This window comes from Enhydra lutris, unplaced genomic scaffold, assembly GCF_002288905.1.
Source record: "Enhydra lutris kenyoni isolate GAN:26980312 unplaced genomic scaffold, ASM228890v2 scaffoldscaffold22, whole genome shotgun sequence".
Lineage (NCBI taxonomy): Eukaryota > Metazoa > Chordata > Mammalia > Carnivora > Mustelidae > Enhydra > Enhydra lutris.
The window spans coordinates 6,057,450-6,074,942 of NW_019154106.1; the positions used below are offsets into that span (position 1 = coordinate 6,057,450).

The 17,493-nt window shown below is 53.5% G+C and overlaps 1 protein-coding gene across 2 annotated transcripts; it reads right to left on the reverse strand.

Moving 5' to 3' along the window:
• Nucleotides 1-433: 433 nt before the first annotated feature.
• LOC111150201 (neuronal PAS domain protein 4) lies at nucleotides 434-5,859 on the reverse strand. Of its 2 annotated transcripts, XM_022507617.1 has the most exons (8): nucleotides 5,568-5,859; nucleotides 4,701-4,852; nucleotides 4,413-4,515; nucleotides 4,033-4,294; nucleotides 3,742-3,851; nucleotides 3,261-3,396; nucleotides 1,704-3,139; nucleotides 434-1,001 (listed from the first exon to the last, which is right to left on the reverse strand). In XM_022507617.1, exons 1-8 carry the CDS (start codon nucleotides 5,740-5,742, stop codon nucleotides 973-975), a joined length of 2,403 nt encoding a protein of 800 aa, XP_022363325.1. In that variant the 5' UTR covers nucleotides 5,743-5,859; the 3' UTR covers nucleotides 434-972. The 2 variants fall into 2 exon arrangements, with proteins under 2 accessions (XP_022363325.1, XP_022363326.1); XM_022507618.1 differs by lacking the exons at nucleotides 3,742-3,851; nucleotides 4,413-4,515; nucleotides 4,701-4,852; nucleotides 5,568-5,859 and having other exon boundaries at nucleotides 973-1,001; nucleotides 4,033-4,204.
• Between the last annotated feature and the right edge of the window lie 11,634 nt (nucleotides 5,860-17,493).

Sequence of the window (17,493 nt, forward strand, 5' to 3'; positions counted from 1 at the left end):
ATCTTGAAGGCAAGAGCCAGCATCTGTTTGGGCTCCAAACTCTCCAGCTTCTAGCATAGAGTGGGCCACACCCTGCATGCTCGTGTTGAGTGAAGGAATGAATGAGTGCATGAGTGGAGGAGGAAACCCCAGGGCTCTCAGTAGGTCCAGACTTTGCCTCCTGACCCGCAGACTCCCACCTGGGCCTCCCAACCTTCTCAGATCCCCACCCTTCCTTTTTCAGAGCAGTGCATGACACCAGTGGTACCAAAAAGGCAAACTGGACTTTATTATAAAGTTGGCTACAAAGTCACCGCAGCACCACGCAGTGGCCACCTGGGCAGGCCCAGGCAGTCTGGCAGCCGGGTGAGTCCCGCACCGGGTACACGCACTCGTGCAAGCACACGTGTGACAGCGGCAGGTCTGCCTTCCTCCATCGGAAAGGAACGTAGCGTCTCTTCGCGCCCCCCACCCCAGGCGCGGGGCGCAAAAGTCACAAGAAGGGCCGCCAGGGCGGCAGAGTCCATCGGAATTGAAATCCCGTTACTGGTGTGTAGAGAATTCTACGTGGGTGTCAAGAGCCCCTGAGGGCACAGGCTGGCCCAGGTGGGCGCTGCCTTTCCTCCACCAAGGCCCAGGGGTGGCTTGGCCCCCCAGGAGTGGAGAACTGGCCCAGGCCCATGGGGTAGTGCGGGGGGTGGGGAAGTGAGACTCCCCCATTCTCCGCTTGAAATCCCATTCAAGGAAACTCACTACGAGTGAATACAGATTGAAATGGAAACTGGGATTGCTTGAAGTCTCTAAGTTTTAAAAAGAAGCTCCCCTCCCTTGCCCTCCCACCTCCCCCCCCCCAACATCCTGCAGGGCCTGGGAAATCAGATATATCCCCCTCTGGCCCCCAGAATCCCCCCAACAGTCCCGGGGGGGGTGGAGAGCGGCTCCACGTCTTGATGACAATATGCCATACTTGACGACGTTAAGTCACAGACTTATTCAAAACGTTGGTTCCCCTCCACTTCCATCTGCAGAGAGAGGGAAAGAGAGAGAGATGACAGTCAGTAAGATCATTGGGAAAGACAGGTTGAGGATGCAGCACACTGTTGGCACATAGCACAGGCCTCAGTTATGTTGGTCCAATGACTGAGTGACCACCAGAGGCTCAGCAAGAGAAGGGACCAATCTAGGTGAGGGAGTGAAACTACGACTATTGTTTTGGAAAGGAGGGAGCCATGGGCAAGGAGCCTCCAATGGGCCAGGGGCTGAGTTTCACTTTCCTCCTTTCCGAAACTCTTGCAAACTCTTGCTCTGTATTCTCTTTAGGGGGCAGGAACACTGAGATAGAACTCTAATCCCTCTTCCCTCAGTTGGTTGTATGACCTTATGCAAGTTTCTTTAACTCTGGGACTTTCGTTTTCTTCACCTGTGAAATGGGTGGTGATGGCTGATCTAGGTCCCTCACAGAAGGAAGAAGCACAAGCCATTAACCAAGGATTCTCTTGCACTTTATGCAGCATCCCTGACCCCTGCCCTCTAGGCCTACTTGTCCAGAACGTCTATGCTAAGTTTTTTCTAGTTCTTCTCTTCATTGCTACCCTGGGCAGTAAGGGTTGTTATGCCATTAATAAAACTAAGGTACAGAAAGGGGAATTTTTACTCATCTAACTCTACCAGCATCTCATTGGCGGGGCAGGGACTTAGGTTCCCAAACACTTGGTGGGACTCACCTTCGTGGAAGCTGTCTTGAACTTGGCTCTGGAGTTGATGCAACTCATCAGTAAACCCATCGTAGGGGAACGCTGAGACACCTGTCTCAAAGGCGGTTTCGTATGTGGCCAGGTCCTCCAGGAAGCTGTGGTCTTCTGGGGACAGGTTGTTGCAAGGCGGTGAGGCCCCTCCTGGGACCGCTGCCTCAGGATCCCCTGAACTCCATTCCCCATTGGGGTCTGGGGTAGAGAGATCCATGAAGATGTCTTCCACGGGCGTCTCTTCCAGGAATATGTTATCAGGGTCAGCCAGGAAATCCAGCTCCTGGCATTTCCAGGGTTTCAGGTCCAGGCTGAGCACAGGGGGACCAGCCCCCGGAAGGGACAGGTTGGAGTCCAGGGGCTCCAGACCTCCAAGTGGCTCCAGGCCACCCGTGCCGGCCTCAGCTGAGAAGGGCCTGTCCATGCCCTGAGCCAACTGGCTGATCTGCTGGATGAGGCGGTCTATCTCATTCTGCTCCTTCTCAGAGTAGTGGAAGAAACTCTGCTTGACTGGAGAGGCCTCAGGTGTAAGCAGGCCTTCGGGCACCAGAGGGACGTCCACAGAGAGGGGTCCCCGCAGCTGGGCTAAGGCCAGGAGCGTGCAGTCCCCATTACCAGGGCTGCTAGGACTTGGGGGCAACTTCTCATAGAGAAAACTGCATCCCTCCTGGGTGAAGTAAGTCTTGGTGGGATTGGGGCTCAGTTGCTCTGGGAAAGTTTGGCTGGGGCTGTTGAGGTGTGCTTGGAATGCTGTGCTGGGAGGAGTCAGCTGCTCATGGGCAGGGCTGCCCAGAGACTCTGGGAAGGTGGCAGTGCTGGGAAGGAGCTGGTCTGGGAAGGCAGAGGTGCAGGGAGTCAATTGATCTTCATAGCTTCTGGCTGAGGTTTCGGTCAGCTGGCCCTGAAGTGGGCTGGTCAGTGGATCTGGGAAGGTTGCACTGCTGGGCGTCAGTTGATCAGAAAATGTTGCGGTGCTTGGAGTCAGCTGTTCTTGGAGAGAGCTGGAAGGAGTGGACAGGTGGGTCTGGAAGGGCTCGTGGAGGCTGAAGAGGAAGGCACAGCCTCCTGGCTGGTGAGGTGTGTAGGGTGGGGTGCATACAAGATCCTTGCTCAGGTCTGCTTGAAGAGAAGGCTGAGAGCCAGACGGGAATGCCAGGTAACTAAAACCCAGCTCTTTTTGGGATTGGGGAAGCTCTTCTGATGTTGAGGCAGCACCCAGTTCTGGAGCACTAGGGAAATTGGTGCTTCTGGGAACCCCCAGGGCTGGGGTGAAGAGTGGGTTGGGGCTGGAACACTGCTCTTGGGAGAGGATATTCTCAGGGAATGAGGGCAGCATTGTTGGGGTGCCCAGGACATAGGCTGCCTGGGTATTTTCAGAATTCAGCTGCTGGCGGAGGCTCCAGGCTTCCGTGTCACTGGAGAGGAGAGAAGAGGCAGATGGTAAGGGTTTGGTGGTCTTTCCCAGAGAAGTTCCCTGATTTGTATCTCCTCTATATCCATCTCAGCTGTCCTCCAAGCCCCTGCAGTGCAGCTCACCTGATTGGGTAGTTATTAGCAGTAATGGGGCCCTCTGGACCTTCTGAGTATAACAGGCAATAAATCCATGCCCAGCCTCCAGGCTTGGCCTGAAGTCTCACGACCATCTCTGCCTGAATATCTCCACTCTCAGCCACTGAAGGGAAAAAAGATATGAAGAATTAGGACGTCCATCAGGCAACAACACCTAAACTCCCCCTTTGCTGGCCTCTCCACTGAATTGGGATATCAATGACATCTCTATTTCTGACTACCCTGACCTGCACCACTCAGCTCCCCACCTTGACCTCACCACTTGGAGTCCCCCAGTTCTGATTCTATTCTCACTTGGACTCCTTACCCTAAAGTTCATCCTATAGTATCCAAAATTGTTGGCCTCTGGCATCTCCCCAGCTAAGTCTTGAACACAGCCCTTCTTGGTTGGGTCTCCCATCACCTTTCCCAGCTCCCTGTCTTGTCCCCAGCCTCTCTGGACACTCACACAGGCGGTAGTGTTGAGCAGAAGCGTGGGCCAGGTCCTCAGGGTGCAGAAGTCCATACCATGATTTACAGAGCAGTTCACTGCGCTCAAAGCCCAGGTAGATTAGGACACTGGGAAGGTGGAAAGGGTGAGGTCAGCTTTCTGTTTTCCCTGCTTTATACCCAGGCATCTCACTCCCTCCCAGGTCCTCTGCCCCCTTAGACCCCATCCTCCCTGCCCCTGACTCCAGAATCTAGGGTCCCCTCATCTCTGGCTTGCCTTCCTTCTGGAGTCTGAATGTTCTGGGCTTACCTCTCAGAGATGTCCAGTAGGGCCAGGTCCTTAGCATGACGGCTCTGGAACATGGCCAGGAAGAGTGAAGCAGGGCCAGGGCCAGGACCAGGACGAGGTCTTGGTTCCAGTGGGGCACAGAAAGCTGTAAAAACAGGGTTTCCTGCCCAGTAGGCTCCAGGTGGATGAGCATGGAATCGGCCTCGAATAAGCACCAGTTTGTTGCCTGCACTCTGGCGCCTGAGAGACTTGGAGGTGTTGAAGCGACAGCGGAAGAGGCGATCTAGGTACATGAAGAGAAAAACTGATAAGAAGGTGGATCGTTGCAAGACATAGCAGGTGGGGAGGAGCAGGGAAGCAGGAAGGAGGTTTCATTGAGGGAGGGAGAAGGGAGTTCTTACCAGTGTCCAGGGCAGAGGGCAGAGTGAGCTGCTGGCGCACAGTTAGGTGGTCAGCTGGGTCAATGATGTCATAGATACTGTCACCCTGGGCAACCAGGTCCACCTGAAGAAAGGTGAAGAAGAGATGAGATGATATTTAGTGAAGGAAGCAAGGGCCAATCCTTGACACATAGCGTCTGTCAAAGTATAACCCCTCTCTCCTCAGTAATTCTCAGATTCTCAAAAGTGGAAAACTCATTGTGTCCCATATGCACCCCAGCCCAAACTGAGAGGACTCTAACCACTCACCATGGAGTGGCCCAGATGTTCGCTCACACTCTCAGACAGATAAAGTAGCTTCCCCTCTGCTGTGAACACGAGTAGAAATCCAGGTAGTGCCGCCACTATGTCTTCAAGCTCTTGAGATGAGAGAAGTCCTGTGGGGCCCGCCAGAGGAGTGCCTGCAGGGTAAGAAGACATGGTGGATCAGGAGTAAAACTGGGAGGCAAAGCATAAGTGAGGAAAGCATGGACTGAGTTTCAGAAAATCCGGAGGAATTTTTCATGAACCTGCCTCTGCACGAACCTGTTGACCCGCTGCCTACAGCTCTTGCCAGGGAACCTGTTGCTGGATCTCCCTAGCCAGAGAGCCCTTTGACTCCTAAGTCAGGGCTGGGTCTTTCTTGGCCCCGAATTTCAGACCCATGGACAGCGGTCAAAAACCGACTGGGTGTTCAGCACCGCGGGCAGCGCCTTGCTGCACGGTCGCGCTATCAGCACCGCGGACAGCGCCTCAAAGGCGGCAGAAGAGCCCACTTTCAGCGTAGAGAACCTTGGAAGCACTTGCCCGGGTTTTGGTAACACCATCCCTGCGACTTCCCGGGCTTCCCTCCCCGGGCTCCTGGAGCGCCTCTGCGCTTGTGGGAACTAGGTCCATTCTTTCCTGGCTCTGCTCCTTTGGTAAGTCTGGCACCGGAGACCTTATCCAGGCTCTTACCCACATCCAGAACTAAGGCGAGGTCTAAACAGAGCTCATGAGGAGAAGTAGGAAGTCCTGAGTTCCCCAAGTCTCCCTTCTCTCCCCAGCTCTCCGCCACACTGCCCTGGACATGCAGCAGTCCCCGTGGGTTCCCTTAGCTCCATTGCCCCCAGTTTCCAGCAGCCCCGGGTTGCTCACCTCCAGCGAAGAAGACGCCCTTGCGGGTGTAGATACAAGCAAGGCTCATAATGTGCAGGTAGGACAGCCGGACCTTGTCCGCTTCGGCCAGAGGCAGCAGCTCCTTGAGGTTCCGGATCTCAGCGTTGATCTGGTCGCGGCGCGCCTTGGAGGCGCCCTTGGTGGAGCGGTACATGACTAGCGGCTGCAGAGCTCCAGCTCCGGTGCTCCGAACACCTGCGCTCCCGTCCAGACGCACCGGTGGCTTCTTCCTTCTTGCTTCCCCGTCTCTCGCTCAGGCTCTCTCTCTCCTTCTCTCTCCTCTCCTGGGCTCCGCTCGGCTGCGCTGCCCCCGTCGCCTGCTTCGTTCCGCCTTATATAGCTCCTGCTAGGCGTGGGGGGCTCGCTTTAGAGAAAGGGGGGGCGGGAAAGCAGGAGGCTGGGCTAAGCAAGCTGCAGCGGGAGCCGCTGCCTGGGGGGGGGGGGGCGCTCCTCCTCCCTCCCTGGCTCCCGACGTCATCCCATGACGTAGAATGAGAGCGGGAGGGGGGACGGGAGGAGGGGGAGAACGGAGGCTGCGGAGGGGGCCGTGGCTGGCAGCAGCTGAGCCGAGAAGCAGGCGCTGCGCTAGGAAACCCTGAAAGGGGGTGCAGGGCGCCAGGGGTCCAAATGTATTCAGCTGAGGGAAGGGACAAGGGCAAGGGTTAGGGAGGTCTGCAGCCCCTGGCAGGAGTGTCTGTAGAGGGGAGGGAGGGACTGTTTCCAACACCATTTTTTCTAAGGAGATAAGGAAATGTGGGAGGCGCGGGGTCGTCTACACATTCCTCCCTGATTCGCCAGACAAAGGTCACGTTCACACGTGGAGAAGTAGGACCCTCCTTGGCCTCTGCGGGATGGGTCGCAGCTGAGGTTTCTCTCTAGGGATTACTCAATCTGGGATTCCCTTAGTCACTTTCAAAGAACAAATCTCCTCCCCCACCCTTTCGAAACCCAGGTCTTGGCATTTAGCAGGGGGGCATTACATGAAAGTCTAAGTCTCTAGGGTGGGGTGAAAAGGGGGTCCTGAGGGAGAGGGACTGGCTGAGTTTGGCCTCGGTTCTAGTTTCCCACAACCAAGAATAGCAACGCCAACACCAACGCTGTAGTCTGCAGTGATTCTCGGTTTCCCTGTCAACTCATTAACTGCAGTCACTAACAAGGGAAACTGAGGCAGGGTCCCAGGGCACCGTGAGGATCTCGGTCTGCATCTAGGTATCCCTTCCCCCACCCCGTTGCCAGCCCCCAGAGCGAGCGGTTCCCCCCGCCCGACTGCAAGCCTAGGTCTCCCGGCGGGCCGGGGGCGGGGGCGGGGCCGGGGGAATCCCAGCTCCATATTAGGACAGGAATCCTCCGGCGGCTGCCGCGGCGGCGGCAGCGGGCGGGGCCTGGCTGCCTCCGCACCGCTCCGGAGGGCTCCCCCCGTCTCTGGCGGGGAAGATGGGGAAGCAGCAAAGAAACGAGGGGGCTGTGCTGCACCCTCCGAGATCCCTGCACCTGCCAGGAACCCGGTAGTTCCGTCGGGCTGTCCTCCGTACCCCTCTCCAACCCCCTCCCCGTCTTCCGCACTAGGACTCCTTCTTCTGTCTCTTAACCTTCAACTCTCCACATCGTCCTCCCTCGGCCCCGACTAGTTTCTGAATCTCATTGCCTGCCTGGTGTTCTGTCTCAGCTTTGTAACCCCCCCCCCCAAAAAAATTTCCCCTTCTGCTCTCTCCAGATTCCCTACCTCTCTTCATCAGTTTTGTCTCCACGTCCTGTCACCTTTGCCCTCTATGTCCTTCTTTCTTTTTTTCTCTTTTCAGCACATATAGTTGCTGTCCACAGGGGCTGAGGGGAGCCTTTCTTTCCTCTAGACTTCCATAAAAGGAGAAGGATGTGGTCTAGGGGACATTTTATGTGAAATCTTATGGTAGACTAAGGATCCGTGTGAAAGTATGAAGAGGCTGAAAATAAGACCGCTTAAAAATTGGAGGAGAGGGTGTGGCCTGATGGTAGAAAGTCACATAGGAAGGGTGGGGGTAAACTTTGGGGTCAAAGCAAAATTTGGGGTCAAGAAACTCCTCATCCCTTTGGGGAAAGGTGGTGGCAAGAGAGGCAGAGTGGGGGCAGAAGACAGCTGAGGAGAAGGATGTCTCAGAAGAAGGCGTCTGGGCACCCAGTCATGACCTTTTGTGCCATTTTGGCAGAGGCTGGGGCCATCTCCATCATCCATCCTGTGTTCAGTGGCGTGACTGAGAGGAAGGGAAGAGGTGTGTGTGCCTGTCTGTCTGCCACTATCTCTAACCCTATTTATCTGGATTACAGAGAAATCATTCCCTCAGGAAGTACACCTCTGTTCCACTTCCATCTGTATCTGACCTCTGGTGCACCCACCCACCCCTCCCTCAAGCTTCTGTTTGGACAAGCCCTTTGGTCCAATGATCTTTGGACCATTCTTGTATGAAAATCTGGGGCAGTGTTCCTGATTTCTTCACCTACTGATGCTTTAGCCTTGGCTAGGAGACAATCTTAGCATCCCTTTCTAGGATAAGTACTATGTGTTGGTCTTGTCCATCCAGTCTCCACCGAGCTGAACAGAGCCACAGTGAAAGAATGGGGCACTGACCGCTGTCCATGGTTCTGAAAAAAAAATCACCCGAAAAGTAATTTGGCCATGATTTGCCTGGACATCAAAGTGGAGCTTGAGTTCACACAAGCCTCAGAGTGAGGTCCCAGTTAGCCATCCACTTCTCCTTGGAGGATGAATGTGGGGGGTTTTAGGGTTTAGGGTCCCAAGGTTTCTGAGCTGGAAGTGTAAAATTAGCATGAGAGAAGAACCAGCTCAAGGGAAGAATCCTTGCATTTTTCCAGAATGGGCTGGGGGGAAGGCCCTCTGGAAGGAAAGAAGGGTCTAGAAAAGGATAAGGGAGGGGGACGAGAAGGGCTCATCCTATTTCACCCACTCTAATTCAAGTTGAGAAGCTCTGTGTGCCCCAATGTCTCCTCTCCCTAGGCCAGCTCCCACTCCCCTTGCCTCCCACCTCCGTGAAGCTATTTTTAACTGAGCAGAACCAAAAATAGCTTGGCAGCAGCTTCAGGCCGTGGGAGAGGAGCTATTTATATCACCAGTGACGGTTCCAAAATAGCAAGCAGGAGGAGGGGGGCGGCTGGCACGCTAGAGAGCTCCTGGCCGCTGCTAAAAATACTGGCAGTGTGAGTCATCCCGGCCAGGCTGAGTCACCCCACTCTCCCCCTCCTTGAATCGGCAGGCGGCAGCAGCAGCAGAGCAGAACAGGCTAAGAATTGGAAGCTTGAGATGGGGGAGGAATCAGAGCCCATTGGCTATGGGAAAATGGGCAAGAAGTGAATTGAAAGAGGGGCTTTGGCTGGGGTGTCTGGGTGGCTTAGTCAGTTGAGCATCTAACTCTTCATCTCAGCTCAGGCCTTGATCTCAGGGTCCTGAGTTTGAGGCCTGTGTTGTACTCTATGCTGGGTGTGGAGCCTACTTAAAAAAATAGGGGCTTAGGGGTGAATGTGTAGAAGGAAAGGGGGTAATAGGAGCCACCCAGCTAAACCCATGGTTTGAGCCTGCAGTATTCTCAGCTATGCACTGCTGTTTAGCAATTCTTGGGCAGTTGAAGAGAGGGAGCCAGACTGAGGGTGTGCATGTGTCCATCTGTCCATTTGACTATGACTGTATTTGTATGTCTGTGTCTGTCTGCATGTGTCTTTGTAGCTGTGTGTCTGTATCCCTGTATACCTATGCACTTGCCTATGCCTGCATCTGTATCTGTCTTTGTAAAAAATGTCCTCCACTTCCTGTGTTGTATGTAGTTCTATGTTTGTGTATGTATTCACATGTTTGCAGTTTTCTGTGTGCCTCCCTGTCTGTGTGCTTGCATCTATATGTGAGCCTGCTCTGTGCCTTTCTTTCTCAGCATTCAATGGAGAATATGAATTTGCTTGCATCCCCAACCTCAATGCACCTTCTGTTGCCCTCTCTGATATCACTATTGGGCTTTTGCACAACTTATCCCTTACATTTCTCCACCTGGCATCTTCCTTTCTTTCCAACCCTTGACCCCCAACCATTGGTGAAAGTCTGTATTGCATGCGATCTCTAGTAAAAAAAGATGGAGGAAGGGAGCCCCATATGACCTCTCCCTTTTTTCTTGAATTATCCTGAATCTTCCCCGGCCTGCAGGAGTAAGTGGTTTTCCATCGCTCCATATTTGGGGAGCTGAGGGAAGAGAAGGGCTTTCTTTAGTTCTAAAAAAAAATTCCTGGTGTGGGCACAGGCATGCGCAGTGCGCACACACACACATACACACACAACTGAGAGAGAATGAGAGAGAGAAAAAAATATCAAGGTCCCTTCTTTACTGAGACAAGCTCTTTGCATCTGTTGCCATGGCAACCCGCCCACTCCTTCCCCGAAAAATCACCAAGAAGAGGTGATGGCATTGAGGACCGATTGGCTGATTTCTTTCTTTATTATTTTTTTCTGAAAAAGGTCTTTTTATAGCAAGAACAGGCTGTGAGATCCCCTGGCCCTGTCTTGCATAGCTTTATTGGGGACCTAGAAAGACATCAACCCTCAACTATTATCAAAGAGAAGTGTATCTTTTCTAGAGATTTTGGGGATGGTGGTCCCCTGAGAAGGAGATGGAGGATGACTAGTAGTGGGGGGTCTGCTTCTTTAGAACAGCATGGAGACTTATGGTTAGGGCTGCTTTTCTGGATACTTGGGGCAAGTATCTTTCTTGGCAGAGGGTTGTTGAAGTGTATCCTCTCTTACCCTGAACAAATGTGTTTATGATGAGAAAGAGAAAGGAAGGGAAAGAGGGAGGGAGAGAAGGAGGGACTGGGGGGGTAGAGAATCACTTAATGGGTCTTCAGAGCAGAAGACAAGATGCTCAAGGATGCAGGATCTCCTGGTGGTCAAACCAGACAGGTGGAGAAGATGGCTCAAGAATGATCCATTAATGCATTAGATGGACCTGCCAGTCACCACCAGATTAGAGCTGTGGCTACTTGACATGTACCTCAGGGAAGCTGGGGCCATAGGTAAATGCTCTAGGGAACACTGAAGCTCACCTTTCCTAACTTTGAGTCTCAAAGGCCTCCTCTAAGACCTGGCCACCAGCCACTGCAGCCACATCACTTTCTCAAGTGAACTGTAGCTTCCTGCCAAATGACTGGATGGTGGAAAAGAAGGGATTCCTTGTTTCCGCCTGTGCCTGGCTTGCTGCAGAAATGGGGTCACTTGAGGCTGGAAGTTGGAAAGCCAGACTAAGAATCTGACTCTAGAGAGAAACACCTCTTCCTTCCAGTGGACTGCTGCCACCCTTAGCAGGCAAGGACATGGCCTTGGGAAGGGAGTTAGCTCTACTTGAAGTGATGGAACAGAGAGACGGAAAGACTTGAAATTTGCTCTGACTTGTTAGACCAATTTTCATGACAAATCTGACTGATATTGTTATAGTCATTTGATAGATGGTGAAACTAAGGATCAGGGACAGACAGTGACTTACCCAAAGTCACACAACAAGTCATTGGTGATTCTGAGCCTTAAGCCTAGTTCCTGCTCCCAGCTCTTTCTCTTGCACCATAGCGAACAGTAGGGGTCTGTAGACTCTGGCCAGCATGCTGAATCTTGCCCACTGAGTGTTTGTGTAAATAAAGTTACCGGCCCACAGCCACGTGCATTTGTTTATGTATTGTCTATGGCTGTTTTCACCCTACAGGGGCAGGGTTGAGCAGTCACAACAGAGAAAATGTGCCTTGGAAAGCCTAAAGTATTTACAAACTGACCCTTTGCAGAGAAAGTTTTCCATCTTTTAGAGGAGGATGAGTTCACACTAGGACTATCTCCACCTCTCTCCTTCTCAGCCAGAAGCTCTCTGGGCCCAGGGCATACCAAGCTATCATTTTATCTGCCTTCATTCTTCCAAATGCCAGAAAGCAGTAATGTTCCTACACCCTTCAAGAGAAGAGAGATTGGGAGGCTCCATGGGCTAGGCTTCTTACTGGCTTCTAGCCCCCATGGAGCATCTCCATGCAGGAGTGATGGTCCACTTCCTGTTGCCATGGCAACAAGGGTTGGATTTGGCAATAAAGAGTCAGGATACTCCACTCCATCCTTACTCCAACCTCAGTCTCAGGACTACATTTTGGGAAGAAGGACGTCCCATAGTTGGTGATGAAGGTATTTTCAGGAGGACAGAAAGCCCTGGTGGGAAGAAAATTATGGTATTATGGGGTCTTGGGCCTCCTCGAGTCTTCAGTCTGACCAAGGGGAAGAAACCTAATGCAACTTCTCAGAGAGTTTTAGTTAACTTGCCCAGTGTCACACAGCTAGAATGAAATGATTCTAAAATTAGAAACCAGGTTTCTTGATTTCCACTTCTTTCCATTTTTAAAAAGATTTTATTTATTTATCTGAGAGAGAGAGAGAGAGCACAAGCAGGGGGAGGGTGAAGAAGCTCCTTGCTCAATGTAGGACTCAATCCCAGGACCCTGGGATCATGACCCGAGCCAAAGGCAGATGCTTAACTGCCTGAACCACCCAAGCATCCCTACTTCCTTGCATTTTTACCAGACTGTTCTTGGGTTTGAAACCACACCAAAGTTTTCTAAGAGATTCTGAAGCATCTCCCCAGGCCCAGGTCTAGAGTTTGTCCATCTGTGGAGTGGAAGCATAATCCTTATGTAGACCTGGTCTGAGCAGCGGCTGTCTTTTGTTCAGCTGCATCTTCGAAGCCTGTTTTCTTTCTCCCAAGGCCTTTTCATTATGTGATCACTCCCCCAATCTACTTGCACAGGGAGATATTCAGAACATTTTATCTATTTATGGTTATGAAATCAACAAAGCTCATGTGAAGAGGGTACATGCTGGCACCCACACATTGAGACGGTCAGAGCCGGGTGAGTGGGCTGAGCCGAGAAGGTGAGGGGCAGGGAACCATGCGGTGGGTGGGAGAGTGTAGCCAGGTGGGAAGAGATGAAACTGCTCTGGGCGAGGACCTGGAGGCAGGGCAGAGAAAAGGGGCCACAAGTCATACAATGAAGAGCATGTCAGAACAGTCGTGTTCCAAGAAGGTGAGGAAAATGTATCACCAAAAGGGTTCTTAAAGTGCACAACAGGGGCCCAATACTCCTGTAAGGCCTACGGGGTAGACAGGAGTTCAGGACACTGGCCTCGCCTTTGAGGAGCTGGGGGTCTGGAGGAGGAGACAGACGCTCCACCATTCATTTATTAGTCCAGCCCAGTTTCAGAGTCTTCTGCACTATGGTCTCCCGCCCCCCCCCCCCCCCCCCACAAAATGGTGAATTCCTCCTTGCTCGGCTCGTCCTCTCGTTGGGTCTGGGGCCCTTCCCCAGTGCTACCACAGCCTCCCCTATTTCTGCATCAGTGCATTTCTCATCCTGTATCATCATTGCTTGTTTATTTGTCTGTCTCCCCACCAGCATCTCCGTCTCCTCCCCATAGTCACAGCATCTGGCATAGAACCCGGCCCAGAGCAGGGCCCACGTATGTATTTCATTCATGCACACACATCTGAGTGCTGGGTTTGTGCCAGGCTCTGTGCTAGGCACTGGCACAGAGTGTGGAAACATGGGCCTGGTCTTAAGTTCATGGAGCGTCCAGACTGGTGGGAAAGTGGGAACTCCATGAAGCCATTGAAATGACCACCGTGAAGAAGACAGGCAGCGTGTGTGGGGAGAAGCCAGATGAGGACTGACTGAGCTCATGGAGTTTGGGGTGGCCCCCCTGTGGAGGTGTGATTGAGCTGAGTTGCTGGATGAGGTCAAACTGTGCCTTCTTGTGTGGAGCAGGGTACACAGAGGAATGCAATCATAAATGAGACCCCAGATGGGGACAGGTAGCCACAGAAGGAGCCATCAGAGCCAGAGGCTGTGTTAACAGGTGTGGGGAGTGAAGGTGAAGAGGGGGCAGCCTCTGCTAAGGGCAGCAGGGCCCCCACCTTGACCAGGAGGCTTGGCTCCTGTGCTAAGGGCAGGACTGCAAGGGGGCTGTGGGCAGGTGAGTGGGAGGGATCCTGAGGTTCAGAGAGGCAAGAGAGGGTGAGGGTCCAGTTGGGGGCTCTGGAGTGAGATGCCCATGTAGAGTCCTGGTTCCTTCACATTGGGCAAGTGACAACATTTCATGACTCAGTTTACCCATCTGTTAAACAGGGAGGTGAGGAGAATAATAGCTCCTGCATCCAAGGATTCACACAAAATTTTAATGAGTTAATTCATTAAAGCAATTGGAATGATGCCTGCCACACAAAAGGAGCATAATAGATGCTGGATGAAGGAATGCCAGTCGTCGCTATTTCACCTTCATGAAAAATGGAATTGTGAGCAAGGCTTGAAGACATGGCATGTGCTGCTTGAGGACATAGCACAGGCTCTGTCACTGTAAGTGTGGAACCAGCGCCTGGACACCCACTGGCTTTTTGTAGCCTTGGCCCAGCCTGGTCTAAGAGCAGCAGATGGGCTGGGCCGGGCTAAGAGCTGCAGCAGTTCAAAAGAAAAAGACAAAGATGACAGCTGGGGTCCTGGAAAAGTTGAGATATGCACACAAAGTCTGTGTGGGCTCTGGCCTGGGTCCCAACATGACCCTTCCCCAAGCGCCACTGGATCCCACAGTCCTCAGCACGTCCAGGATGGAGGCCCAATGAGCTCTTTCAGTGCTCAGTGACTGAGGTCCCCTTGGATTTTTCTAGAAGCCAACCTAAACAAGTTCTTTTCCAACTTAAAACACTTCTGGTTTCTATCACTCCCAGTTACCCCAAATTCCTCCTGGCCCCCTCCCTCTTCTGCCCCTCGGTGTTTAGGCCACCACAGGCCCCAGCTCCAAGGATCTGGTTATCACCTGAACACACCTTGCAACATGAGAGTTCACTGATGCAGCACTTACCTGCACCTTATATACCTAACACGTGCATTATGTCACTCAAACGTCATGGCAACCTGCCACATACGGGTACTTTTTATTCTCACTGGCCCTAGACAGAGAGGAAGTCTCCAAGGCCTGGCCCACAGGAGCTCAGGAGTAACTGAAGGGGCTCAAGGCTGGGGTGACCATGGGAAAGCAGCAGGCCTGGGACTAGCCAGTGACAGAGGGGAAGCCGGAGGAGCAACCAAGAAGAGACTCCCGAGAGCAGGGGGAGTGATGGTCCCCCTCCCTGGAAATGCTGGAGCTGCAGGGAGCTGGTTGAACCATGGCAGGAAAGGGGTAGCTGCAGTTATGGCGGGTTGACAGAGCAGATCCTGGAAGCAGGAAAAGATGAAACCTGGGCATATGGGGAAGGAACACCAGGAAGCTTTAGGAGAAAGGACCATCCGGCTGAAGGGAAAGCTCGTGAATCACCTAGCATACCCAGGGGGTGAGCTAGAAGAGCCTTCTGTCAAGGATTGTCAAGGTTCTGCAGAATCGGAGGTGGGCTCAGCCTAGATCTCAGTGGATTGTGTTTGATGCAGGGGAGAGTCCTGGAGAGGAGACCAAGATTCTGGTTGTAGCCCTGCTACCAGCCAGCTTGGGTGTTATGCAAGCTCCTTCCCCTCTCTGGGCTCAGTTTCCCTGTTTGCAAACTGGCAGTGGCAGTGGGTTGGACCACTTGGCCTGGAAGGAACCTCCCATATCTGGCATTGTGAGCATCTCTGGGCCCAGGGCTCAGCTGGTTCGTGCGTTTCAGGTTTGGAGGTTGAATGCTGCTCCCCGAGACCCGGTTTCAGGTGGGAAGAGCCCATGTGCCTAGTGCTAGGGTCTAGGTGGGCCTGAAGTCTCCCAGAGGACTAAGCCCTCAGTCCTGGACAAGTAGGGCCACCTTGGGCCTTGGAGGCCTGGCCTGTGTGGACATGGGTGGTAGCAAGTACTGGCACTGACCCTCTGGTTTTCCTCCTTCAAACCCAACCCGTCAGAGGCTATTTACAGGTCTGTGCCAAGTGCACCAAGGGGACTTACCATTGGAGGGATCCAAAGGGCTCTAAAGTGTGTAAAACAGATTCCCAGGTCATCCCGGTGTGGTGTTCATAGACCATAGCTGAAGCAACTACGATCTCCTCATGGCACTCCTTAGTGTCAAGCTGATGGGAGGAAAACACCCCAGCAGTATCCCACAGATCGCCAGAGAGGGATGCCACAGCCTGGAAAAACACCACATTTCATAGAATCCCAGGCTCACAGTTGCAGTAGGAGCCTCTTAGTCATCCCCCTTGGGTGACTGAGGCTCTAGTACTGAGAATGGTCCAGGTGGCGCAGCCGTCATTTAGTAAAGGTGGACCCTCAACCAGGTGCCTAGCTTTGTGCACCTCTCAAAGTCTAGCTTCTGGGATCAGGATACAGATTTCCCTGCCCAGGCCAAGAGGTGGTGTTCTGGGAACTAGTCTCAACAATGCGTTGACTTGCTGTGTGACCTTGGCAAATAGTGTCTCTCGGAGGGATGCCTCAGTTTCCCCTTCTGTGCATCAAAGTCTTGGCTCTGGCAATGGATACCCCTTGGAAGAGCCATTCAGGATTCCGGGGCTAACTGCTCCAGAGCAGGAACCTCTCTCCTTTGCCAGATGTGGTGCTCACAACCAGGCTGGGTCGGATGCACCTCTGGGTCCCCAGCCCTGGTCCAGAGTCAGGGCCCAGAGATGTCTGGAATGTATACAGTACCCTGGGCATGTAGAGCACTTCACAGCTGTCTTCAGGGAGTTCTGGTCAAACACCCTTGTGGGTGCTACAGGGAGAGTGCAGGCATCAGGACTGGGCACGGGAGTCCGAAGAGCTGGGTCCACATGGCTCTGGGGAGCCTGGCCAGAGCCTGCAGGCCATGCATCCATCCAGAAACTAACAAGTGCTTGTAAGCAGTCTGGAAGAGGTTTGGCCCCAGAAAGTTCCAGAGAGCTGGTGAGCTGTAGGAAGCCTTCGATGGAAGCAGACGTTTGCAAGTAGCAATCTGGTTGGTTGGCCATAGCGTCCTTGGGATCCTGAAGCTTATCTATAGTGATCAACAATCCAGAAAGCCCACCTAGATCTGGACTGTCCTGGGGAAGAAGCAGCAGCCGAGGCCATGCTGGAAGGGGAACCGTCTGGCTCTGCAGCCCGTGCGGGGCAAGGGCCAGAGGCTGGCACACTGTGTCAGCTATTCTCAAGGTGAACAAACACGGGACTGACCTCTGGCTAGGAAGTCCGCATCGCTGGGCTCTGGCTCACCGCTCTCCAGGAACACACCATGTGACCCTGGTCAAGTCACTACCCTTCTCTGGGCCTCAGTTTCCCTTTCAGTTTAATGAGTGGGCTGGAGAAACTGGTCAAAGGTCTTCCAGTTAGATCCTAAACGACCCCAGGCTGAGCCCGAGGAGAAAAAGGCTAAGGCAGGAAGCTGGAGGGGGCGTGGATCTCCAGAGACCCGGGGTAGCCCCGCGGTTAGTGACGTTCTCACCTGGTGTTTGCACTCTGTGGCCTTGTCCAGAGAGGATCCCCAAACGCGCTAGGCCTGGCATCTCGTTTTCTTCCAAGTCTCCTATCGAAGAAGAGTCTGCCCTGTTGGAGGGAGGAAGAGGGGGACGAGGGGCAAGGGCAGGACCCCTTTTCTCCATGGTTGGAATTCCCCTAAAGTGAGTGAAGGGCGCTAGAATGGGGGTGGGGTGTATAGCGCGGGGGGCTTCCCGGGCCCAGGCTCCGCACGGGGCTCGCGGCTCGGGGGCGGGGGCAGCTCCCGGGCTCTAGCGGAGCCGCCACTCCGCCGGTTGCCTTTAAAAGGCGCCAGCGCGCGCGCATCAGCAGAAGGGCTGCGGCTCTCTTCCAAAATAGGCAAGAATTGGGAGGCCGCGGGAGACAAGCCGCTAGGAGCTCAGACGTCACCCGGGGCCTCCCCCCCCCCCCCCACCACCCCCGCCTGCATCACGTCTCCGTGGCAACGGCGTACCG